The sequence below is a fragment of the Pleurodeles waltl genome, chromosome 3_1, assembly GCF_031143425.1.
Source record: "Pleurodeles waltl isolate 20211129_DDA chromosome 3_1, aPleWal1.hap1.20221129, whole genome shotgun sequence".
NCBI classification, from domain to species: Eukaryota; Metazoa; Chordata; class Amphibia; order Caudata; family Salamandridae; genus Pleurodeles; species Pleurodeles waltl.
The window spans coordinates 124,764,017-124,791,763 of NC_090440.1; the positions used below are offsets into that span (position 1 = coordinate 124,764,017).

Genomic DNA, 27,747 nt, shown 5'->3' on the forward strand with positions numbered 1-27,747 from the left:
ACCTGGATAAGAGGGTTTCTGGCTTAGCAGCATGCAGGATATAGACGCAGTGTTGATTTACTTACCAAACATGAGTCCCAAATAATAGTGAATTGACTTTTGATTCCGAGGAGACATAAGACCTCCAGCCAAAGCAAAACACTAACAAAAAAGGAAACTGTGGAGATGGTTTATTGGGCATCACATTGTTTTCAGTTCATCATAACTCCCCCCCTGCCCTGGATCTAGGCCACACTGTCCTAGTACTGCGCTAATAATGCTGAATTATGTGGCGTGGGTGTTTACTTTAAATAGATCCTTTTAAACGTGCCACAAATCGTTGTGCTTTGATTGAATGTTTTCACCAGTATTTTAATGCACATGCAGCTATGTATTGGTATGTTTTTGCACATGTTGCATGGATCTGCGTATTTTCAAACCCAATGCTCTTGTGCACGAGGCAATTTAACTTTCAAGCCTAAGTAGTGCAATACATGCCAGTAGGTCAAATATGCAGCTTGGTCTTTGAACTGCTCAAACCTTAGTCTGCTAATTGACTATTTATAATGTAATACTGTCTTAACATTCATTAGCAATTGAGTTTTTCCTGGCCCTTCACCACTTTATATTTCACTCAGACTAGAGTCTCACTTCAAAGGCTCCACTGGGGTCTAACGGGTACTTGTGTTCCAGCACAAATGTACAATTATTTTAGTTTGTTGTCATTTTCTTAGCAATTCACATAGGCAGCTACATCAATACAGTTGTTTTGTGCCACATTTATGTATCATGACCCTTTTCAAAGGCAATTTTACAAACGAAATGAATGTGCTCCCAAAAACTGTGCAAAATTAAATTTGATTGCGTGTGTGTGTGCCTGTGTGCGTGTGTAAACAGTTGTGCACTGTGCACCTTAGCAAATAAGCCAATGAGAAAACACGTGCGTAATGTACATGAATAGTGTACAGTGATTAGAATATATAGTCAGAGAATAGAAGCTCATGGCATCCAAGCTAAGCGTGCTGGACAAGGCCTCAGCCATGTCTTTGTCCTAGATACATAGAAAGTCTTAAAAATTGAAGCATAGTTGGTCACAGGAATAGCAGTGCAACAGGAGGAGATCATCCCAGGGCTACAGTGCAAATTCAGCAGAATCGAGCCCATCCACATCCCCCTGCACACACACCTGTAATCTCAAGGCCGCATGCGCTCATGTTCCTAATTTCTTAGGGGCCCAGAGGACTGACATTTACCTACATTGAGCTGAAAATGTAAATTATGTATATTATCAATAGAAACATATTTATTCATGTCTTTTGGATGTAGGTGGGGCTTAAGAAACTGGCTCTGATTCATCTGGACTACATAGCATAGCATCATACGTTATCCAATATATTCACACCCTGTTCCTCCATATGGACAGTGTTATTTTAATGGCATTGAGCTGAAATTAATGTCGATGCTACTATCTTGTGATTCAGGCAGGAATTGGGGTAAAAAAATCTCACAAATGCAGAGTAATCCTTTGTTACCACTGCTGATACAAATATTCTTTACCCTTTCTCCAGCCTTATAGTTTGTTCATATAGGTGTGTTAAAAACAACGGCTAGGGCTCTGTCAGATCATGACATACGGTTGAAGTGGCAGGGATGGTCTTAACGATCTGTATAAATAAGGCACAACAACAATAAAAAAAGACAAAGAAACCCAGGGCTAGATGTATCAAATCTTTTTGCATTCGCAAATGGCGCGAATCACAAAATTCCACTGTTTGCAAATGCAAAAATGCCTTTCAGAATGTATGAAAGGCATTCGCAGTGTAATTTCGAGAAATTGCTAAAATAGCGATTCCTTAAAATTGTGACTCAATTTAGGGAATCGCAAATTGTGATTCCCTAAATAGGAAATCGCAAATAGGGGATACCTATTTGGATTACCAGTGCACATGTATCATGCATTTACTAAATGTGAATTTGGCGTTTAGGAAATGCAGTTACCACAAATTGAAGTTTGGTGGTAAGTATGTGCAATTTTTAAAAATGCATTAAAAATGCATTTTTAAAAATGACATGTAGGCATGTGTGCGCTTTACATGTCCACAAATATTTTTATGGGGTGAATCAAAGGGGGCCTTAGGCCCCCAGCACCCTGGGATTTGCATTACCTAATTCGTGAATTCCTAACAGAAATTTGCAAATTCGGAAATGCAAAACCCTTCCCACCTAGGGGCGAAAGGAGTCCCATTCCCTTATTGTGATTCACTAATAGCGATCGCGATTTTTAAGAAATCGCAACTACCGAATCACAATTTTCATACATCCCATTTTGCATTTCTAAAATAGCGATTTCTTAAAATTTGCTATTTAAGAAATGCAAACCGGGAGCTTGATACATCTAGCCCCAAGATCCTAAACAATATGATAGCAGAGCTGAGAAAAATAGGGTTGGATATAAATTGAGCATTAGATTTTTGGTTGTATGACCAGTAGGTGTCCTCGTGCTATTATTTGTAAGTCCGCAAGAAATGGAATAGTGAGTTTTTAAAAGTTTACGAAATCTAAGAAGATTCGGTTCTTAGCGGATCGCCTGAGCGAGGCAAGTGATCTGCTCCAAAAATGGGTACTCTAATGCTTCATTACTCTGTCTAAACGTGTTGTTTTTTTCCTTCAGAATCGTTTCCCATTCACATATTTCATGCCCACTAGGAAGCCAAACACTTTGAGGCATTTGCGCCAGCCTCTTAACCCTATCAAGGAGACCACACAATGCCACTTTTTGTGGCTTTGCATGGCCTCATAGATATGGAGTGAGACAAAGCAGCACAAGTCACTGCATTGCCTTACTCTGTGCCAGGGAGGCATTCAGGTTGTGGTGGGTTGATCTATGCAACACCCATGGATTTTGACACTGACACAGATTTGCTAAATCACATAAACCTGAGGCAGCACCAAAACTTTGCGCCTCCCTGAAGCAGATGCAACAAGAAACAATATTTTCACATCTCCTCGTTTTTTCCTCTTTTTGTGTGTGCTCCGTTCTGCAGCACACATAGAAAGAGGAAAACACTTCACTGGATTGTTTTTGTGCATGAAGGTGTTCCTTTCTGCATAAAAACAATCCTGCATTCAACGCAGCCACTCTTGCACCATGGTGCAAGGGTTCCTGTGTTGACTCTTGCTGGTCAATTGTGCACCAGTGCAGGGGGAAAGGACAGAAAGGCACTACATTTCATAAATATCGTGCATTCCTGCCCTTTCACAATGGCGTAGGGCAGAGCAGTAAGAAGACTTGCACCGCTGCCCTACGCCAATTCACCTTCATGATGTTTAATCCCTGCAGCGAGCCACTGAGAAGACTACTTGGCCATCAATACATTACTATCTACCCATATGCTGAGGACACAGAACCACATATCTAAAGGTATTGTTGGGAGAAACAGCCGTCAGCTCAGATCCTGTTTGGTATGCATTTAAACCTGGAGGTCTGTAGTATACCTAAAATGTAACCCAACAAAGTCTGAGGGTCTCATTTACAAAGAAGTGTCACAGTGCCAAACTTGACAGTGCTGTGCTGTGTCACTTTAGAAATGCAGGGATGCACTGTGTTTACTATAATACAACGCAGCTCTATTTTTTCCCTAGCGCTGGTGCTAACATTAGCTGCCTAGCGCCAACGCATGCAACCTTGCACTATATTGCAAGGGTGCTTGCGTCACAGGGAATGATTGTTTATGTGCAGGAAGGTGCACATAAACAATCAATAATGGTGATTTGTTACTTCTATGTGAAAGCAGCACACATAGAAAAAGCAAAAACAAAGAGAAATAAAAGTATTTCTCTTCATTGCACCACTCTAACCCCACCCCTGGGGTGGCGGTTGTGTGTGGCGCTGCCTCAGGTTTATGGTTTCTCATAGATCTGGGTCAGCATCAGCATGCAATGGGTGTTGTGGTAGAGTGCTCACAGCAACACCCATTGCATGCCCCATTCACGCACAGTGATGCATGTAAAGGGGCCATATTTACAAAGAGAGGCTTAGTGCCACTTTGAAAATATAGAGTCGGCATTGCGGCACTGGAACAACAGAAAAAGTGACATTCCAGTGGCACAATGCCCTTGTAAACAAGGCCCTGAGTTTTTTCTCATACACAGCTGAAACTTTTATCCAGGAGTGGGTCAAAAATATGCCGCTTGATGGTTTGTCCCTTTTTCTTCTCACCTAAATTCCTGACCTTTATCATGTACTCCTGGGCTTTTTCGTAGACTTATCTTTATCCTTCCCTGGATATATAATGAATAAGACACAAAACAGCTTGGTTTGACCTCATACCAGTGTGTGAAATTAAGCATTTTCCCTTTCTCTCTTCTATGAAGGTCACATCCACAATGCATTCCCTCATCCTGTCATTTATCAGCAGAGTTTACACTCTCTTTGATGGTCTCCCATGATCCTAATTGGCACCAATTACATCCTCTATCATAAAGTAGTTTGATTAATCATCAAACAAAGAAAATATGAGTACCATTACCAACAGGCCTAAGTGTGTTTACTGACCACCCTATGGACTGTAGACTGTCTTCCCAATTAGTTTAATTAAAGTATGCTTACAAACCCCCTTCTCCATAATATTCATTGCATCTTAAATAGCATTCTTCATTATGAAACCTCACTTCTTCTTCCTAGATTTTGTTTTCTTTTTCATCATTTTTTGTATCATGTGTTGGCTTCTCATTGCAAACATGCCTGCATGTCTTTGATATGCTCTATGTGTAGTCTGGCACAGCGCACAGTACCCTGCTCTCCACCACAATAGCTAAGATACACGTTTTAAAAATAGTTAGGGTGTGTGAAATTCACATAATATATTTTGGCATATTATTAAAATGCAAAACCGACATCTGACATTTTAAAACAAAGTGTAAAAAATACAAGCTCCAAAAACAGCAGATGCTCACATTCTGGTCACTCACATTGTTTCCATGTGTTCGCACAAGTTGTTTGCCGTGAACACCACGCATGGAACAAGATGCATTGAAATAGTATATCTTTTGGAATCTCACATAACAAGAATAGATGGAAATGACCACAAATTATGTGAGATTACACCAGAAATTTCTCTCAGACCTGGAAAATACTAAAAATACATATAAAAAAGATATACAGGGCCTCATTTTAAGTTTGGCGGATGGGAAAGACTGTCCACCCAACTTCTGACACGGTGGCCGCTGCCTTCATGGCAACATTCCTGCCAGAGTTAATGAGAGTTTCCTGCTAGGTTGGCAGACGGAAACCTCAATTTCTAGCGGGAAACAGGCTACATCATTGTCTCCAGCTCGTAATCGAGCCGGCGGCAATGCTGTAGCCGGCAGGGTGTACCAGCAGACAGTGAACATTGCGAGGGTGCTCGGCGGGGGGTGGGTATGCACTGCCCATGCCCTGAAGCCCTGCACCTGGTCTCCACCAGCCTTTTCATGGCGGTGTAACCTCCATGAAAAGGCTGGCATAGAACAAGGTCGCAATCCGCATGGCAGCTTTGCCCTGGTTGATTGAGATCTCCCCCACTTCCAGATCCATGATCCTAGTGGAGCTGGTGGTCTGATTGCCAGAGTTGTAATGTGCAGCCTCATAATGAGGCCCTCAGTCTCTAAAATCTGCTAACAAAGTTCTACCATATATAGTTACAGTTTCACATAAAATAGCAGTCTTCCTGTTAATTTCCTATTTTCTCATAGGGCCTCTTGCTTCCAAATTTCCCTTATACAAGGTGTACAAAATATCACCTATGAGCAAACCTCAAACTAGACTGAAGTTTAAATTACCTTACATGATCTGCATAATTTCATGAATTTCATTACACTTCCGTTTGCAGAAAGATTATTGAGCAAAAGCGTTTGAATAGCTCAAACAACCAGAATTAAGTGTATGTGCATTCTACAGTCTATAACCACAATGTTCTATTTCATATTGATAATGCTTAAAGGTAAACATAACAGTGATCTCATAGGCAAATCACTTTCCCAGTTAAAAAATATAGTAACAAATCACAATTTGTGATTCAGCATTCTGAAGTCTTCAGTGTTGACCTTGGTACACCCTTGCACTTTGGAATTTCACAAGAGTTAAAGCTGCCAACCCAGGATATTCCTAGTGTCCTTTATGAGCGTTTTTCCTGGCTTTTTTTTATCTTCCCGAACAATGAGCTCCCTAATAACTAGGTCTCAAATCCTGACACCTGCAACTTTTAGAAAAACAATCAAAAAGCAAACTTCACATTAAAGCTTAGAACAGAGGCAAAACATACGGGCCATCACTCTGGCCAAACTAATTAAACATGAATATACTTTTTAGGTAAACAAATTCTATGACTCTTAGGTTAAAAAAAATTATTATTATAAAGAATAACATCTCTAAAATACTATAACATCAACATTCTTTCAAAACAACAATAAAACATGGCATATATACAACATTGCATTCACCCATGCACTTTACTCGTATGTCTTACAGTGCACCATGTTCAAATGAACACCTTTCTTACATTAAAGAGAAAACAACCACCTCATTATTTCATGTGATGTAATGGCACAGCCAAGTTATGCTCTACCAGCACCAATAAGTATCTCTGAGTGTGCTAGATAAAAACATATAGTTGTGCAAAAAGAACAAAAACCACATCTACCTGAAAAAAAGTCTTAGGCCCTCATTATGATCTTGGTGGTAAGAACCGCCGAGATCCGCGCTGGCGGTCAATAGATGACGCCAGCGTGACTACCCCCGCCGGCCGTATAATGTTTTCCCCGCTGGGCCGGCAGGCAGAAACAGTGTTTTGCATTTGTGCCGGATTTGGTGTAACTTTCACTTAGTCCAGGAAGAACTCTTTCTGATGCTACCCACCTGGGAAGGCAGATTTTGGGGATCAGGTCCACTTAGCAGTCCAGGCAGGTTCCGTGCAGCAGGTCAACTGGTAGTTGCAGGGAGGCCTCTTGAGCTTATTGTGCCCCAGGAGCTCAGAATAGGAGATCATTCTGCTGACCCTTGGGGTCACTCAGGTAAACTGGGATGAAGAGAGCAGGTTCAGTCTTCATTCTTAGAGATCAGGGCAGGCCTCAAGCAGCAGTCCTTCTTTTGTAGTGCCCATAGGTCAGGAGTGTACTGAAGAGTTTGTCTGAGGTCCGCTATTTATACCGGGTGCCAACTTTGAAGTGGGAAAAACTTCTGGACATCCCCCCACATCTACTTCTGGAATTTCCTTAATTAACCTGTTGAGGCACGAAGGGGTCTGGGATTACAAGTTCTTTGCAAGTGTGCTAAGGCAGAACCTTTTAAATGTAAGTGAGGCAGGAATCAACTCCGCTCCTCCCACCATCACAGGATGGCTCTTCCTGCCAACACCTAGTCCCCCTTTATCTCACTGTCTAGGAGAAATATGCAAAGACCAAGTGCCAACTACCCCCAGTCATGTGACCCAGGATACAGACTGCAGGTGCTTAGGACAAGAAAACAACAACTTTCTAAAAGTGGCATTTTCAGAATTTACCATTAAAGAGGGGTTTACATTACAATTCATTTGAGTCCAAACCTGATATTTTTATCTGTTTCCAAACACAAATTAGCATTTATTGAATGCAACTAGGTAAACCAATGTTAAACTATGGGAGAGATAGGCCTTACAGTAGTGAAAAACAACTGTAGGAGTTTTTTCACTTTCAGGACATGAAAAATTTAAAAGAACATGTTCTACCTAATAAATACACTGCGCCCTGACCTATGAATAATTAAGGGTCTACTCTAAGGGTGAGTTATATGTATTAAAAGGAAGGTTTAGGCCTAGCAAAAGGTTTGTCTTGCCTGGTCAAAATGGCAGTTTAAAATTGCACTACAAGCTATGGTGGCAGACTGAAAGTAGTGGCATAAAGAGTGCTGCAGGCCCACTTGTGGCATATAATTCACAGGCCCTGGGTGCATAGAGAAACACTTTACTAGGGAATCAAATTTGCCAGTATCCAATTTTAAAATGTTTAAAGGAGAGAGCACAAGCACTTTAGCACACCTTTTCAGTGGTAATGTGCAAAGAAACTAAACAACAAAAAAAACGGGTTAAAACAACAGTTGGGGTGAAGGCAAAGCTTTTGAGGTGATCCTGCAGAGGGGTCCAAGTCCAAAAGTAGATACTAGTTGGAATTGAAGTTTCTGCCCGCAGTCTCCTTGCACCAAATAAAAGGCTGCTTGTAATGATGTCTCTAATCTTTTCACTAGCTGTTTCCTAACGCAATGTGTAATGTATAATAAATGTGAATGTGAACATTTTCAAACAAAAATAATAGATACGCCTTTATTTTCTTAATAGATACCACATAATTATTTAAATATACATGACCATTACTTCCACATGAGTAGGTTATGGTTTTTCTTAAATTGAATTTAGCTAATATTCATGTTTGTGAAAAAGCCAAATCCTCATGTCACTGACTGAAAGTGAGGGGAAGAGGGTTCTGACTTCACACCAGACTAAACACTGCCCCTCAACGTTCTGGAAGTAAATGTCATGTTGATGTAACTAAATGGAAAAATCAATATATTGAAAAAGGCTGACTTCAGAATGACCAATAACGGTCTGCAAAGTAAAGACCGCTATTATTTTAATTATATACTTGAAGGATTATGGTAATCCTGTGATTAATAAACCTTAAAGACTAATTACAGAAAGAAATCATTGAAGGAGGTATGTGATTACATATTGGTGCTATAGCTGAAAACATTTGGAAACTAAGGCCCATATTTATACTTTTTGACCCAAACATGCGTCAAAAAGTATAGTGCCGGCTAGCGCCATTCCAGGATGCCAGCCGGGCACCATATTTAATTAATGGCGCAAGCCAGCACTAAGGCCCGGTTAGCGTCAAAATACATGACGCTAACCGGGTAGGGGAGGCGTAGGGAAAACTGGAGGTTGTGCGGGAAAGAATGGTGCTAGTCAGGTTAGAGTAAAAAAAATGACTATAACCTAGCAGACTTTTTTTGACGCACAACCCCCATGGACATGACTCCTGTGTTACTAAAGACAGAAGTCATGCCTCCCAGCCCAATGGCCATGCCCAGGGGACTTGTGTCCCCTGGTCATGGCCTATGGGCACAGTGCCATGTAGGGGGCCCAAGTTAGCCCCCCCCATGGCACTTTTAAAAAAACTCAAAAATACATACCTGGACTTACCTAGGATGGCTCCCCCCATCCTTAGGTATCCTTAAGGTGTGGGTGCGAGTGGGTGGGGGTGTCCCTGGGGGCAGGGAAGGGCACCCGTGGGCTGTTTCCATTGTCTGTGACCATGGAAAAAGGACCATAGATCCCCAAAACCCTGCCCTGACCCAGGCGTTAAATAATGGTGCTAAGGAGGCTTAGCACCTTTATTTAAGGCCCTCCTCCTCCCGTGTATTATTTTTGCATGGGAGGATAAATAAGGCGCTAGGGCCTTTGAGTAATTTTTTGCCCGGGAACGCCTACCTTGCATCACATTGATGCAAGGTAGTTTTCCTCAGGCAAAAAATTATGTTAACTCCAATATTTTGGCGCTACACATGTCTAGCGCTAAAATATTATTATGGAGTTAAGTTTGTGCAGGATTTGCTTAAAAAAAATGATGCAAATCTGGCAAAAACAGAGTATAAGTATGCCCCTAAGGCTGTTCCTCATGTGACTTGAGCATGCATGGAAACATGTCCTAGGAAGGTATTAATAATGTCACAAATGCCCACATTCCATGAACATTTGTGGCAAACAGAGACACAAATTTGAAGTACTTGTTTGCAACATAAAATTGTAAATTATAACAGCAAAACTTGCCATTGCGACTTTAACCCTTTTGCTGTGCCTTGTCCAGCTGTGCTAATCCTTTTTTTGGATAGTTTTGGTAGTTCACGATTAGGCCTCAATAAAAGTTTGTCCACATAACCTATCCATGCTAAATTTCCATCCTTCTTTTCTAACATCCTGTAGATTAGTGAGGCACCCAGGGTGATTTCCCAGGAGGGGACCAATAAATTAGCCAACATATAGCTACATTATGTTTTGTTGGGGGGATAAATGTGAAAAAAGTGCTTCAGAAGAAAGTGTCTTTTTTTACCTGCAAATGGTATCAAAAGGTTTGTGGTGCTGAAAACACCATCTTCCCAGCTTTGCGGAACAGGCACACTTGATTCAGAAAACAACATTTTTAACATAGTTTTGGCATTTACTGGGAGATAGCCCATTTTTCCTATTTTTTGTGCTTTTAACCTCTTTAAGTTTGTGCTGGAAACGCGTAAGAAACCAATGATGTATCCTGGAAAACTATACATTTTTGAAAACTATTTTAATTATGAACTACACAAGTGTTTATTTGTGTAAATCCTTAAAGGTTTTCCCAAGAAAACCAAGAATTGAAACAAAAAAAATACTGAAACTTAATAGGAAAAAAGGGTGTTTGTGACAATGTTTTTGTTAGACCTGACAGCCTTGGGGTGGTCATCCCCCAACTTTTTGCCTGCCTCCTTACATTTTTCTATCTCTGTTTTTGCTGGGTTTAGGACTCTGTGCGCTTTACCACTGCTGACGAGTGCTAAAGTGCATGTGCTTTCTCCCCTAAACATGGTAACATTGGCTCCTACCCAATTTGCACATTTAATTTACCTGTAAGCTACTAGGGGGCCTGCACCACTGATAGTGCCACCCACATAAGTAGTCCTTTAACCATGTCTCAGGCCTGCCATTGCAAGACCTGTGTATGCAGTTTTACTGCCACTTCAACTTGGCATTAAAACTACTTGCCAAGCCTTAAACTCCCCTTATTCTACAAATAGGCCACCCCTAAAATAGACCGTAGGTAACCCATAGGGCAGGATGCTATGTAAGTAAAAGGCAGGACATGTGTTTTACATGTCCTGGTAGTGAGAAACTCACAAATTTGTTTCTCAGTACTGTGAGGCCCACTCCTCTCATAGGCTAGCATTAGAACTGCTCTAATATACTTCTAAGTGGTAGATTCTGATCTGAAAGGAGTAGCCCTGTAATGTTTGTATCGCCAGAATGGTAATAGAAAATCCTGCTTACTGGTGAAGTGAGATTTAATATTACTATTTTAGAAATAACACTTTTAGAATGTGGGCATTTTTCTGCACTTACTGCCAACCATGCCTTACAGCCTGTCTCCAATCCACGTTTATTCTGTGCTGGTTGCCAGCTCCCCTTGTGCAATCCACCCAGACAGCCATAGATGCAGGACACTTTTGTCATATCTGCATTCATCTGCATACTGAATGAGTCTTCCCGGGCAGGAATAGTGGGGGTGCCCTCTCTTACACTTCAAAGGCCAGTGGCCTGCCCTCACACAAAGGACTGATAACCCCCTAACAGGGATCCTGGCAGACAGTGCTGGGTTGAAAGCGGAACTTGTGCACTTCAAAACTACTCTTTGAAGTTTCCCCACTTCAAAGGTATTTTGGGTATATATACTGGGTCCGTGACCCTCCAAAATCAGACACTTCTTGATCTACAACTGGATGAACTGCCTGGCAGCTCACATGACTCATCTGGACTGCTTTGCTGGAAGGACTGCTGCCCTGCTTATTGCCCTGCTGCCTGCTGGCCCCTGACTCTGCTGGAAGGACTCTGCCTTTCCTACAAGTGCTCTCCAAGGACTTCGATTGAGATTGCCTCCTATTCTGAAGTCTCAGGTCCACAAAGACTTTGCCAAAGAGAAGAAAATCCCTGTGCACCAGAAAATCGATGCAACGCCTGCAGAAATCAAAGCAGCGCCTGCCTCATGGCTGAAAAATTGTGGCATCAACTACTAGGTTGATGCCGCACTTGCTCCTTCTCACTGGCATGTCAGGGATTTTCAGTGCATCATTCTTGGGCATCAAAATATCCCTGCATCGCAGTGAGGAACCAAGGCTGAGCTCCTAGAAATCGATGCATCCCCTTGCAGCATGGAGAGAAACAACGCATCATCTGTGCTGTACCAGAAAATCCTACGCAGCACCTTCTTCAATCCATCCTCTCCTTTGCGGCGATCGTGCATCATTATTTTTGATGCATCCCAGATACTGTGTGTTAAAAGGATACAACCACTGATTCTTAAGGGTTGAGACCCATATAAACCTTTAAAAGCGATGTCTTGACTTGTTCATATTGGATGTTTGTCATTTTGGTCTTATTTTATTTAGATAAATGTGATCTATTTTCCTAAACTAGTATGGAGTACTTTTTGTGGTGTTTTCACTGTGTTACTGTATGTGTTATTGCACAAATACTTTACACATTGCCAGTTAAGCCTATCTGCTCTGTGCGCAGCTATGGGAGGGTGAATACAGGATAATTTGGATTGTATTGTGACTTAACCCTGACAAGGATTGTGGTCCCTACTTGGACAGGGTGCCTACCTCTGCCAACTAAAGTCCCAATTTCTAACGTTGGTGATCAGGGATGAGGATAGGACATGTGTTTCTGCAGTGCCATACAATAGCTATGTGTGCACTACCAACCCACATTTACAAACCATTTTGTTTTTTTTCTTCCTTCTGCAAGTTTTCCCTGCTTTATATTTTGAATCCATCCTGTACATCAGCAGTTCTCAACCTGTGGTCATCAGACTCCCAGAGGTCTGAGACACATTCCCAGGGAGTCCACAGGCCTGGGCCGGCAGGAAGCCACTTCTCCCGTTTGGGCCTCTCAGAAATATGTGTGTGTTTTTATATCAATTACTTCATTTGTGCAGCAATTTTAAAAGCACTGTACATTTCCTTGTACATCCAGCCACTTTCGGGCATAAATAAAAGTGTCAATATAACTCTGGTGATTAATGTTCCTGCTGGAAAGAGATGGAAGTTTTGTTTAGTGGCACTTTTGACTCATCTAAGGTAGCGCAGATGGTTAATATGCCTGCTGCAAAGAACGCCTATTATGAAAGAACAGTATTTTATGCGCATAGCACAGTGGGTTAATGCATTTGTGACAGATATTCTTTTGTCACTGTGCAGTTCATAAATTACATAACGTCATCATAAAGTTGCACAGTAAGTAATGAACTGCCATCAAAGAGCTACATGCAAACTGCATGGCACAAATTAGGACGTTATGTTTTTCCCCCATCTTTCATTATCCTTATGCTGCTTATGCAGCTAAAAAAGGTTTGCTTGCGTAGAAATACATTCTTATTATTAAAGTAAACTCTAACCACTGTGTTATGTTCTTAATCCTGGGTTTGTGCTTCTTAAGACCAGGCACTCTTAGACTATGCCTTCCAGTATGGATGACATGTGAATCCTACACCTTGTAGTCCCCTGTAAATTGCTCCGACACCCTGCACTGATATGAGAGGTGCTATACAAAACAAATGAATTACATATGATGGAGAGGTTATGGAGAGAAGGGAGACCCTTATGGTTTTACTTCCTTTCCCCGCCACATATTTATGTGAAAAAGTTTTATCAGATCTTATGTACCTAAAACATTAAAACAGAAATCACTTGGGAAATGTAGTATCCAACTAAGTGGCAGTCACCACATATCTGAAGGGCACCTGGGGGGTGGCAAGGGGGCAGAGGGGCTAAAACAAATAAAAAATAGATTAAACAAATGCACTTACCTGTTCCTGCTTCTGCTGCTTTCCTCATGCTCCTCTTCCGATGGTGTTGGTGTTCCAGCAGTCCCTGGGACACCAGCACAGACTCCTCACAAAATCCTGGTGCTGCTCTCATGCTAAACATATCATGAGAGCAGCATCAGGATTGGTCTGAGTGACTTGGTCTGCTGCTCAGACACTGCACAGTTTCTCCAACCCGGCTGTGTAAAACAGCTGGGTTGGAGAAACCTAAGTGTGCATGTCAGTTTGTGCGCCTGAAGACGGCTGGCCAAACTGACCTGCGCACTTAGTGCACCCACTCCACTCCTGCTCCCTCCTCTCACGGCCCTGCCCCGCTCCCCCTCCAAACGCTGGCTGAGCCAGGAGATGAAACATAAAACTGCTGCCTCTTAGCCAGGGGGGAGATGCTCCTTCGACATTACGAAGGAGCCACTGCTGATCTGACCTGAGAATTCAGCTTTCCTAAATAAAACCAAATATTGAAAAGTTAGACATTGAGATGCACCACCAACATTCCTATCATTTATTTTTTATTTTTGCATATTTCTTCAATATAAAATAAATATATCTATAGTAATTTGAGTATTTATTTAGTGTGTTTTTTTGTGAATTACTAGTCTAATGTTCGAAATTTAAATCATACAAATTGTTCGGGAGTCCATGGCTTCCAGTAGTGATTTCTTTGGGTTCCTCAGGTGTCAAATGTTTGGGAACCACTGCTATACATCACGTCTCTGGCTGGGTTCACAAGTGGAGCTGGGGAGTTTGAGCTAGCTAAGCTGGAGGAATACACAGTTACCCACCTGAAGGTTTTTTGCAAAGAGATGGGAGACCCAGCCCGTGGATCTTCCTAGAAGGGAAAATTTCAAAAGGCGCTGAGGGCCTGAGCAGAGTCCCGCACCTAAGAGAATGATGACTTAGGGGAGCCTGAGAAGGGCTCTTCCGAGGAACGGCCAACAGCAGTTGAGGATGACACCCCTGGATTTGGGCCTCCTGTGAGGGCAGAAATCAGTGTCTCAAGTCATGGCCTGACCCCAGAGGAAAGGAGAGAGGAGAGAGAAAAAGTTCAGGCTACAGTTGGCAAAACTAAAAATGGAGGCAGAGTAGAAGTAAGCTGAGGCTGAAAGGGCCTTAGCTGAGAAGAAACTTCTATTGGCTCATGAACTGATTCTGAAAGAGCTGGAGATCAAGGCTAAGCAGTCTGAATCCAGCAGTAATGGTGGCAGCATACATACCTGATAGACACAAGAAGGTTTGTATACCCAAGGACTTGGCTCCCAGTTACATGGTGAGAGATAACATTGATAAGTGATTTTCTGGTTGTGGAGTTGCTCTGAGGGCACATGGGGTTCCTGTAGAGCACTGGGGGGGGGTCAGTGGAAACACATGCCAACACTTAGTGGGCAGTAACCTGAGTTGGCTCGTGTAGTGCTCAGGGAGGAGGTAGTCCCAGATAATTTTGGGGAACAGAAAGAGGTAACCCTAATGTCCATGGGGAATGCAGGTATGGCGCCAAAAGCCCACAATGCCTGCCAATACTTCCGAGTATAGATGGTGGGTCACCATTAATGGGCAACGGGTGGAGGCTCCGTGTGACACAGGAGCCAGCATGTCAGGTGTCAGCTGGTGTCAGCAGGGCAGGTCCTACCGAACACATTCCACCAAGTCAGTCACCAATAATCGTGAGAGCCATCTACCGATAACTCTGGTTCCCTTTGAGGGGTGGGGTTTCTGGTATTCCAAAAGTAGCAGTGAGTCATGCCGTGCATGTAGATTGTCTGTTAGGTAATGACCTGGCGCACACTACCTGGAGGGAAGAAGAGCTCAGGTCTCACTTAGAGAGGATGTGATTGCCTGAGTGGGTGTGCATGGCCACACTCTTCAAGCCCGCCCGGGAAGGGAGTCAAGGGTATCTCTAGCCTGGAAGAATGGCCCTGACAGATGGAAAGGGGAGGGGCAGGGAACACCGGAAACTGGTCCCAGATGTTCCAGCAGTGGAGGTGGATAGAGTCCTTGAGGAGGAGACCCCTGAGCCAACCAGGGAGGACATTGCCACCCAAGGTGACCTACCTAAGCTTCCTGCCTGGCAAGTTGAGGGTGGGCCCACCAGGGAGGAATTCTGCAAAGTGCAGAAAGTGTCCCACACTTGAGAGCATGAGATGACAGACCTCAGCCCATGCAGCAGGTGAAGTTCCAGGGGATGACCTGATTTACAGGGAGAATCTATATAGTGAGCCCAAGCCTCTGGGTACTGGGACAGCATGAGTGTTGTTGGTCCCCCAGTGTTACCAGGCCTTCCTCAGGGGTTTGGTTCATGACATACCCCTAGCAGGACATTTAGAGCATGACAAGACCTTCGCCAGACTTGCCGCCCACTTTTATTGGCCCCGAATGAAGAGAGCCTCAGATAGATTCTGCAGGACCTGTTCGACCTGCCAGGCCAGTGGGAAGTCAGGGTAAAAGCTAAAGGCTCTTCTGATCCTACTTCCCGTCGCTGGCACTCCCTTTGGCATCGACACCATTGATCCATTGCCCCCAAGACAGCCATAGGCAACAAGTTCTTCCTGGTCTTGGTGGACCATGCCACACGCTACCCAGAGGCAATCCTTCTGAGGACAGTGACTGCACCTGTGGTAACAAGAACTTTGATGGGGATTTTTACTCATGTGTCTGAGAGAGGCACTAACTTTTTATCTGCATACATGAAGTCCAGGTAGAATGTGTGTGGTGTAAGTTACAAGTTTACCACACCGTATTACTCTCAATCCAATGGTCTAGTTGAGAGGTTCAATAATTCCTTGAAGGGCATGATTGCAGGCCTGCCTGAGGCCATGAGGCGTAAGTGGGGTGTCTTCTTGCCTTATCTTCTGTTTGCCTACAGAGAGGTGCCACAGAAAGGACTAGGGATCAGTCCATTTTAATTTGTCTATGACTACCCTGCTAGGGGACCTCTAAATATTGTCAAGGAGGGGTGGAAGAAGCTCCCAGGGAACCCTCTCAGGATGTGGACAGCTACATGTTGTACCAAATACACAGCTTCTGGAAAAAGGCCATAAGCACCCTTGAGGCCAGTCAAGAGGTAATGAAATGCTGGTATGACCAGAAGGCCACTCTGGTGGAGTTTCAACCTGGCGACAAAGTAGGGGTCATGGAGCCAGTAGACCCCATGGCTCTCCAGGACTGCTATACTGGGCCATATAAAAAAAGGAGCCTAAGAGAGAGGCAACTTATTTAGTTGACCTCCAGACCCCTAGAAACGCCGTAAGGGTGCTCCATGTGAACCATCTCAAGCCTCACGTTGAAAGGTCTGAAATGAGCAGGCTCCTTGTGACAGATGAGGGTGTAGAGGAGGAGAGTGATCTGCTTCCTGACCTCCTCTCTTCGCAGGAAGATAATGGGTCCGTGAATGGTGTCAACCTCACAGACTCCCTGACCCTAGACCAGCGAGGTGACTGTTACCAGTTACTGGGACAGTTTTTCTCTGTGCTTTCCCTCACCCCTGCACTCACACTTCTGTGCGTCCATGACATTGACATGGGAAACAGTCCCCCTGTAAAGGACAACATTTACAGGTTGTCAGACAAGGTAAGAGCCAGCATTAATGAGGAAGTTGCCAAGATGCTAGCGTTAGGGGTGATTGAAACCTCTAACAGCCCCTGATCCCGGCCAGTGGTATTGGTACCAAAGGCTGCCCCACTGGAAGCCAAACTAGAACTTTATTTCTGTTGAGCCTACACGGACATCAATTACGTCACCAAAACTGACCCCCCCCATCCTGATGGGCTCATTGACAGGCTAGATGCTGCCAAATTTCTCAGTACCTTTCATTTGACATCAGGGTACTGGCAGATCGCCTTTGCTGAGGGGGCAAAAGAGAGGTCACCATTCCCAACCCCTTAGGGACATTACTAATTCTGGGTATTGCCCTTTGGCTTGGGAATTCCCCTGCTACTTTCCAACAAACAGGGCCCTGGCTGGTAAAAAAGTGTTCTATGCAGCCTACTTAGACAACACTGCCATCTACAGTGCCAGCTGGGAGGGACACTTGCATCACCTCCAAGAGGTGCTCCAGGCCCTGCAACAGGCAGGACTGACAACCAAAGCCAGTAAGTGCCAGATTGGGCAGGGTTCCGTGGTGTATTTGGGACACCTGGCAGGTGGTGGCAAGGTGCAGCCCCTCCAGGCCAAGGTGAGATGAGATGCTTTAGTCTGCAGGTGAGCAGAAAGACTGTTAGCCCATTTTTTAGGGTATGAGGAAGTGGCAGTCCCAATGCTGGGCAGCCCCAGACTCCTACAAATAATAAAAAAAAATCCCTATCTGCCCCCTGGGGAGGGGCAGATGTGGTAATTCCCCCCCCCCCAGGAGGTAGAAAGAATGGTTCCTTTTTTTGTGTGTGGGGGGGTCATGGCCATGTCCATGCTGGGCACCCCTACAAATAATGGCTTGGGGGTAAATTGGCCTAAAAATATAGCTGATCTGCTCCCGGGGGGGGGAGAAAATGGCTAAAATAATGCCCCCATAATTTGGAGAGACTATTGCACAAGGAGCCATGGTTTGATACCTGCTGGGGGATCAGTCAGGTCAGCGTGGAAATAAGGCAAATCTACCCTTGGGGGCAGAATATGGCCATAATATATATCCCCAATTTATGGCGAGCAGCCCTTGCCTAAGGGGCCACTCCCCACAGCTAAAATAAATCACTTGTCTCTAGTGGCGTGGATCACTACTTGGGGATTGCCATCCTTCGGTGATCCCCAAGCAGGGATGCACTTGGAAAGGGCACCATTGGAAAGGGGAGATTTTCTCCCTTCCAGTGATACCTTCCCCGTCTGAATTACTACTCGGAGGGCTCAGATAGCTCCTTGAGCACCAATGCAGTAAAAGTAAAATGAGCCAATCCCCAACACTCAATGCTATTTCAGTTTCTTCATCGAAATGACAAGTGGCATGCACGGTGCGTTGACATCATTTCAATAAGAATACTGAAATAGCGTTGGGTGCTAGGGAAACTCTTCCCCAGCTCCAGAGGCTATTTTCAGCCCACATCAGAGGGATTTCCTGCCTTGTGTGCCGATGACAGCTCTGAGTCGTTTCAGCACGAGTACCATGACCAAGAATGGCTCCGAGCTGTCCTCAGCACAGAGCAGCTTAAACACAGTAATTGCATCACTGTGTTTTTTAGAATTGCATAAACAATTTATCTCTGAACTCAAACTGACTGTAGATTCTATATTAAAAACGTTCTTCTCCACCAACCTTTCTTTATGTCATTGGCCCAGGAAGGCGTCCTTCTTCTCAATTTTAATCTCCAGGGGCTTCTGTTGACATCAAATGATTAATTGCAAGTCCTACAGCAAACTTAGCTGATAGAAAGGTTGATAAGACAGGACATATCACACATTAGCACTAAATAAAAGCTGGGCTTAGTTGTTCACATTGCACAGTAAATTATAAAGTACAATGGGTCGAGGGTCTACTGACTTGGATAGTATTTGTGATCAGCCTTTTTCACAGCCTTCATAGCAATTGGTGTGTCCATGTTTGTGTGTGTGTTTTACACTGATATATAGTGAAAATGAAAAAATATAGATGGAGAGATGAGGGTGATAGTGCGTTCAATCCTTATAAATTACTCATACTTGGACACGCTGGAGGTCGGTGAACCTTTTGACCGAGTTGAGTTCTCCTCATCCAAAAATAGTCGGATCCCTCAAATCAATAACTAATAATCCTTTATAATCAATAACCAATACTCAATTAGTAATCAAACAACACATTAGGAATCAATGACAATCAGTAATTTGACACACCATGACCTTTCAGTCATGAATAACCACACCTGTTTATTAAAAGTTAATGAGTTTATTTCCCTAAATTAACAAAGCTAACACAATATAAGCAAGTCTCAAAATCAAATGGTATACATATACCAACATTACTAGCTGTCCATAGCGACGGAAGAAACGCAGTCTACGCAAAATCTGAATTATAATGCACTCGGTTATAGCAATGCAAATCACTAATAAGATTAACTGAATTTGACTAATTCCATACATTGGTCAGCATAACAAGATTTCAATTCAGCATGGTGCATCAAGTGAATACCTCAACTATCCTCTGATTAGCATTGGCATGTGGGGCTTCATGCAAAAGAATTTAATCAACATGAATTTAGAAAACTTTTAGCTTGGGCTCTGTCAAAATAAGCAGTTGCTACCTAAGAAGGAAAATACAATGAATAACACATTTATCCTTTCATAATTACCAAATAAAATCAGCACTCAAGGTAAGTCTTCGTCCTTCAGGTACCGGTTCGATCAGCATGGAGCAGATTTCAAAGGGGCAAAGTTAAGGCAACTATCCTTGCGGCAGCAAGGAAAATGGGGCAAAAGTTATTGCATGGGCAAGACGGGGTAAAGTTAAAGTTAAAGTCTCTAGAGTGAGAATTCTTCAAGGTCTCTTTCTCTGGGATAGAGAAAAGGCATCAAAGTGTCATTCAAAATGGCGTCTTGAATCTGGCTTCAAAATGGCATCAAAGAAAAGGCTGATTTCTCTTTGTCCGGTGGGTTTAAGTAAGAAACGTTCCAAAGTCTTCAGGGTCTTCCATTGGAGGGTTCATAGGGTGGCTTCTCTTTGACCAATGAATAGTGTCTTTCTCTTAGTACTCATTTATGCATAAGGTGTCCTTGGAGTTTTGGAACACAAGTAGCAACAAAGTTTGCCAATTATTTCTGTATCAGTGTCTTTATTGTCTGGACCTGCAGAAACTGACCTTGGTTCAAAGGGGATGAAACTTGCCTAGCAGGAAACCTTAAGATAAGTGTATTAGTCATTCTACTGGAAAAATACAGCCTTTAAAGTTAAAATGCGTTTTTGTTAACACAAGTGAAAACCACGCAGTTAAATTTGAGACCAGGCAACTAGGCCAAAGCCTCTGCTAAATTTAAGCTAAGCATATAACAGTTTTAACAAGAAAATCATAGAATATAGCTGCAATTATGACGGATTACTACATTGTCGAATTTTCATCATTAATTAAGCTTGTTTATAATAATGGCAAACTACTTCGTGGGCACATTTTCTACACACATTATTTTTCTCTGCTAAAATCACATTTTCTTATACGATTTTGTTACATGATATATGAATGTTTGTTAGTCTCTCTTTTCCTGCTTCAGCAAGGGAAATGTGTGACTTGTTATTCTCCTTTTAATTAGGCACTCTCACTGAAACTCATCATGTTTTCCTACATATATCTGTCACACATTATATCAGGTTACCCCCCTGGCTTGTTAAACACTATTGTTTCTACACTATCAAGAAATCACCATCTCTCCTAAATCTCTAATGGCAGTACTGGCTTAAAGGATGACCTCGAGTGACGCTGAGGCTATTACAGTGAAAATTGTAGTGACCAGCCATACAAGGCAAAAACTTGGCATTGTCTAGGTAGGAAAAATATTAACATTTATTATCTCCTTCTTTTCTTTTTCTAGAACGACGTCAACTCTATACCATCGTTAGGCCTCTATTTCAAGGATGGCATAAAACGTGTCGATTACATTCTGGTGTACAAGAAGTCCAGCACGCAAGTTGAAAAAAGAACCACATTTGAGAAAAACCTCAGGGCTGAAGGGTTAATGTTAGAAAGAGAGGTAGGCTCTTTTGATAGCTTAGTGATTTACATGAAAGATCAGTTGCAGTCTGCAAACAGAAATGCATATTGACTCTGGCTACTGTTTTATTGTCATTGATGCACAAATTCAAGAAGTTGGCGTGACTTCTGTTTTATATCACATTGTTCCCCTATCCTAATGTTTTGTACACATGTGCCCTGCCGCTGATGAGCTGAGGCTGAGCTCTTGTTTTTTGCAAGCCAAGTGCCTAAAGTTCAAATAAATAAGTTATATAACTCAGAATTTCTCCTAGTTAATGCATGAATTTTGAAAAGAACAAGATGGAAACAGTGACCAAGGATTTTGTCTCTTGAAGAAATTCTGAGTTGTATGTTTGAAGTTATGCAAAAAATGCAGACATTCCTTCCATCATGATACAACCCATGGGACTTTTTATTCAGGAAATCAGTGTCATCCATAGCTCAAGAATTAAGATGAATCCATGGTTAGTACATGCGCTGTCTGCAGATTAGCTGGACTATGTTGCAGAATAGCGATTCTGTAACATGTTTGTAGCTAAAATCTAGATTTCATTATGGATATGGAGGCTAGAATGATGAATTAGTCTTATAATGCCACTCCCACAGCAGCTCCTTCAAAGAATATTGATTACCAAAGCAACTATTTCAGAACTAGACTCAAACAAACTATATAGGTCCATAGACTAGAATCGTTTTCTTCTTTTAAAACTGCTTTGCGGCGATCCCTTCTTCTTTGACTCCAAAATCTTCTGCTGGATGCTACCTCCTCTGTCTCCTAGACATTACTGTCCCTCTGTTAACAAAACAAAGTCCTTGTATATTAAATAATAATAATCCCTGGTGTCTAGTGGTTTCTGCTCCCTTGGGGGCAGATGGGCCTAATAACAATAGGCCAATTTGCCCCGAAGAGGGGCAGAAATGGCCTACAGTATAATGCCCGCATGGAGAGCAACCTTTGCCTAAGGGGCTGCACCCCTTATGTAAAATAAACAAAAACAAATATCCCTGGTGTCTATTGGCTTTCTGCCCCCCTTGTGGGCAGATTGCCCTAAACATATGGCCCAACTGCCCCCAAGGGGGCCAGAAACAGCCAGCACTATGCTTCCAAAAGGGGATCAACCCTTCCCCATGGAGTCGCTCATCAAATATTCAAACATTTGAAAAAAAACATTGCTGGTGTCTAGTGGGCATTCTTGCTGCACGATCGCTATGCGATCGTGCAGCGGGAATGATCAGAGACACTGAAGAAAAGGAAAGGAGAAGTCTTTTCTTTCCTTTGATGCCTCTCTGACCTCCCCCTTCCCAAGGAGAAACTAATCACTTTCTTCTTGAGATGTGCTGGAAGTATAGCTTCCAGTGCGTCGGGGAAACCTCTGATGACCTTAGCACGTGCTTCACACTGATATCATCAGAGGTCACGGGGGTCGTAGTGGCAGCAGAAATGCTTAGCTGCCATCCCTGTCATGGGGGTGGGTACGGAACCCACAGGGGAAGTGCTACCACTTCCCCCGTTGGTCAGTAGCAGGTCGTAATGGTTCTGTTCTTGGCACAGTGCAACCATGTCCGAGGACGTAACTATTACGTCCACGGCACGGAATCGGTTAAAATATTTGCCATGTTTATCACAACTGCCTGCACAGGATCCAAATTCTGTTCCTTACACCAACAAACCCATACTTTCTATGTTCCTCTACACCTACATCTTGTTCCTGATTTCCAAAGCTCCTCGAGAAGTTCAGCAGCCACTCTCGAAATATCTTCAAAATCCTTTGATCTCCAGATACCTTACAAAACAAGAAGATTCAACACCTGTCTTCTGTCACTCTCAATCTTTGAGAAGACTTCCCTTTGCTGCTATCATGATGGGAATCTTGCAAGCCAGTTCCAGATCTGCCTGAAATCATGCCTGAGAAGTTAAAAAAGAGTTACCAACACTAACTGACATTGCTTGTTTCACCTTCAAAAGAACTCTCTGCAACATTGCAAACAGTGGAAAGGCATACACTTTCTTCCCCATCCACCTTTGTTGAAATGCATCCACCGCCATAGCAATGCAGCACAGCAACCAATTGCAATAATCTGATATCTGAACTGTCAAATGGCTTGCAAATAAATCCACATTAGAGGATCCATGTTCTGTCTATTTCCCGGAAATACTGCTGATCCAGCTTCCAATCACTGCGTTCCTTTAAGAACCTAGGGGCATATTTATACTCTGTTTGCGCCGAATTTGCGTCGTTTTTTTCGACGCAAATTTGGCGCAAAACTAACGCCATATTTATACTTTGGCGTTAGACGCGTCTAGCGCCAAAGTATGAGGAATGAGCATCATTTTTTGGCGTGAACGCCTTCCTTGCGTTAATGAGATGCAAGGTAGGCGTTCCCGTCTAGAAAAATGACTGCGACGCAAATGCGTCGTATTTATACTCCCGGGCAAAAATCACGCCCAGGAGTGGGCGGGGCAAAAAACCCCGCATTTGCGCCTCTTTTTAACGCCTGGGTCAGGGCAGGCGTTAAGGGACCTGTGGGCTCAAAATGAGCCCACAGCTGCCCTCCCATGCCTCCAGGGACCCCCCCTGCCACCCTTGTCCACCCCAGGAGGACACCCAAGGATGGAGGGACCCATCCCAGGGACATTCAGGTAAGTTCAGGTAAGTATATATATTTTTTTATTTTATATTTTTCTGTGGCATAGGGGGGCCTGATTTGTGCCCCCCTACATGCCACAATGCCCAATGGCCATGCCCAGGGGACATAAGTCCCCTGGGCATGGCCATTGGGCAACGGGGCATGACTCCTGTCTTTACTAAGACAGGAGTCATGTAAATGGCGTCTGGGAGTCGTTAAAAATGGCGCAAATCGGGTTGAGGCGATTTTTTTGCCTCAACCTGACTTGCCCCATTTTAAGACGCCCTAACGCCATTTTCCCCAACGCCGGCGCTGCCTGGTGTACGTGTTTTTTTTCCACGCACACCAGGCAGCGCCGGTCTGCTAGCGCCGGCTAACGCCATTCAATAAATACGGCGCCCGCATGGCGCTTCAGAATGGCGTTAGCCGGCGCTAAACTTTTTGACGCAAAACTGCGTTAGCGCAGTTTTGCTTCGAAAAGTATAAATATGGCCCCATGAATTCACAAATATTCCTTCTCTGGTTAATATTGTGCTTTCACTAATAGTTTTGCTCCAGCCAGAAAAATCATAAATCCAGTTGGGCTTGGCCATTTCTGCAGGGTCACCCTCTGATTTTATGCCTTCACTACTCTAAATTTGCTGCATTTGTTTTTGTTGGCTTTAGGACTCTGCATTTTACCGCTGCTAACCAGTGCTAAAGTGCTTGTGATCTCTCCTACATACTTTGTAGAATTGGCTTATATCCAATTGCTATATTTAATTTACTTATAATTCCATAGAAAAGTGGCACTACCTGTACCCAAATCCTGTAAATTACATGCTACTAGTGGACCTGCAGCACTGATTGTGCCACACACTTATGTAGCATGTTAAACATGTCACAGGCCTCCTATTGCAGCTTGTGTGTAAACAGTTTAAACTCCCAGTAAACATTCATATTTCATTTAAAACGTATTGATCACCCGTAGGATAGGCCCTACACAGCCAAGAAGGCATGATGCTATGTAATAAAAAGTAAGACATGTACTGTTAACTTTTACATGTCCTTGTAGTGAACAACCCTTAAATTAGTTTTTCTGTACTACAAGGCCTACCTCACCTACAGGATAACATTGGGGTTACATTATTACATTCTATAATAATTTTCAAATGGGAATAGGTAACCCCTTCATGTGTGGTATCTCTGGAATTATAATGCAAAACCCTAATTCATGTTAAGTCTGATATTAAATTACAATTTTGGAAATGCCTCTTTTAGAACATTTGCTTGTCCTAGCCATTTGATGGCTGCAGCCTGTCTCTGGGTCACATGACTAGGTGTGGTTTAAAGTTGGGCTTTTTTTATTCTTCCTAGACAGTCACATGCAATATGGAGTTTTTTGTGTGACTGAATGGACCATCACTGGTAGCATGGGAGCGTGGAGCAGGGCCTAGCCTCAATTCCATTTGACCAACAGGCTGTGTCCCATCTCCACACAAAGCATTGCATATCCCCTGTAGTTAGTCTGGGGGCAGGAAGGCAGGGTACCTATGCACTTCAAAAACATATTTCTAGAAGCTTCTGCCCACTTTAAAGGCATGGCATAGTTCCAGTCTCCCAACAACAGGCACAAACATTTACAGATTGTAAGCAAACAATATCTGACGACCTACATATCAGTAAGTAGCGGGCATATGTTGGAAGGACAATAGCATTATCCCCTGATACTTCTTTCACAGTAGGCTACTTTTTGTAGCATTTCATGTTATGTAATGTCCATTTGTAAAGTTCACTATCACCTGAGACTGTATCCTGGTGCTGTATCCTGGTGCGATCAGGTATATGTGACTAACCCTGCCTGTGTCTGGTTGGTTAATTGGAAAAAACAGAAGAAGAGCAGGAAGAGAGGATGAGGCTCGGTTATGGAGCGGGAGGCCATTCCATACTTTAGGCACAATGTAAGAGAACATGTGTCTTCCTGAACTGATTAAGTGCATGGGAGGATGTGTAAGTAGGAGTCCTGTGGAGTAGAGGTGATTGAGTGGTTGGTGTAAGGAGAAGGACTGTCCAGGCAGGTGGGGCCTAATTTGTGTAGTGACTTGAAAGCATGTGTGAAGAGTATGAAATGAACACATTTGTGCATCAGGAGCAACTAGAGCTCCTTGGAGTGTGTTGCGATGTGAGTTCTGTGTAGGAGGTGAAGATAGATCTGGCTGCAGAGTTCTAGATGGTTTGCAATTTTCTAGTGAGTTGCTTGGCAATCCCGGGATAGAGAGTGTTCCTGTAATCCAATTTACTGGTGACTACTGCATGAGTAACAGTTTTTTAGGAACCATTTCAAATACTTCCTGAGCATCTTCAGAGTGCAAAAACAGGATGTAGTGATGGTGTTGACTTGTGTGCTCATGTCAAGTTGTTTAGTCTGAGTTCTTGCTGTCTGGGTGCTTGATGTGTGCGTGGGTCTGATTTCGTCTGGCCACCCACTGGAATCCCATGGGGAAGTATTCTTGCTAAAATTCACTACTTCTGTCTTGTTGGTATTGAGCTTGAGACAGTTTGATTTCATCCAGTTAGTAACTTCTGTCATGCAGGCGATAAACTTGTTTCTTGTGGTAGGGGTCTTACCCAAGAACAAGAGTATGAGTTGTGTGTCTTCAGCATAGGATAGGATGTTGATGATGTATGCGCAGATGGTGTTGAATAGAGGGATCATGTATGGGTTTAAGTGGGTGGGGCTGAGCGATGAACCTTGAGGAACCCCACAGATGAGATTGCGGGCTTCCCAGGAGTAAGGTGTCAGGCTGACAGTTTATGTTCTATCCAATGGGAAGAAGCATATCCAAGGGAGGGTGGGTCCTTGCATAGTCCTCGCAGACCAATCTTGTGCAGCCTCCTAATTAGGATGCAGCGTAGGACCTCTGTCCTGCAGAGAAGTTCAGGAGAATGAGAGCTGCCTTGTCTCCTCTGTCAAGGATCATGTGGATGTAAATCTCTGGCAGGGATGAGTGTTGTCTCTGTACTGTGGTTGGGCCTGAATCTGGACTGCATGGCGTTGATGAGCTGGTGGTTGCTGGGGTGATTGGTGTCAGTAGCTTAGTTTCTCCAAGTCATTTGCAAGGTATGGTAAGAAGGAAATGAGTTGTTGGAAATGGCCCTTTCTGCAGGGTTATACCTAAAGTTTGTGCCTTCCTCATACTTTTTTACTGACGTTCTTTTTGTTGGCTTTAAGACTCTGAGTACTTTTCCAATGCTAATCGGTGCAAATGTGCATGTGCTCTCTCCCCTAAAACATGATATGATTGGTTTACACCTGTTTGGCATGTTTAATTTACCTGTAAGTCCCTTGTAAAGTGGTATACTATATACCTGTGAAATGCCTGTGAGGTAGCCTTTCAAACATGTCTCAGGCCTGCCACTGCAAGCCTGCATGCACAGTTTACTGCCACCTTGACATAGCATTTCAAACTACTTGCCAGGGCTTAAACTCCCCTTCTATGACACCTACATCACCCCTGAGGTAGATCCTAGGTAGACCCTATGGGCAGGGAGCTGTGTATCTAAAAGGTAGGACATGCACTCTTTTGCTTTCCTAGTAGTGACAACTAGCTTATTTAATCTTTGACTACTGTGATGACTGCTCCTCTCATAGGGTAGCATTGTAAATTCCCTCATATACTTTTAAGTGGTAATTTATTATCTGAACGGAGTAGCATTGACATATCTGGTATGGTTGGAATATTAGTAAGAAATCCTGCTCACTGGTGTTTTTTGATTTTACATTACTATTTTAGAATTGCCACTTTTAGAAGGTGGGCATTTTACTGAACTTATAACTCTGTGCTTTGCACCCTGACTCCAATCCACATCTAGGGCAGAATGACAG

The 27,747-nt window shown here is 43.3% G+C and overlaps 1 protein-coding gene across 3 annotated transcripts in view; it reads left to right on the forward strand.

Annotated features, from left to right (window-relative positions):
• ANO3 (anoctamin 3) overlaps positions 1-27,747 on the forward strand; it is a 1,608,515-nt gene that overhangs the window by 400,135 nt on the left and 1,180,633 nt on the right. For all 3 annotated transcript variants that reach the window (XM_069221955.1, XM_069221956.1, XM_069221954.1), the window contains exon 4: positions 21,094-21,252. In XM_069221955.1, coding sequence (XP_069078056.1) covers positions 21,094-21,252 — 159 coding nt within the window. The remainder of the gene's footprint in view (positions 1-21,093; positions 21,253-27,747) is intronic.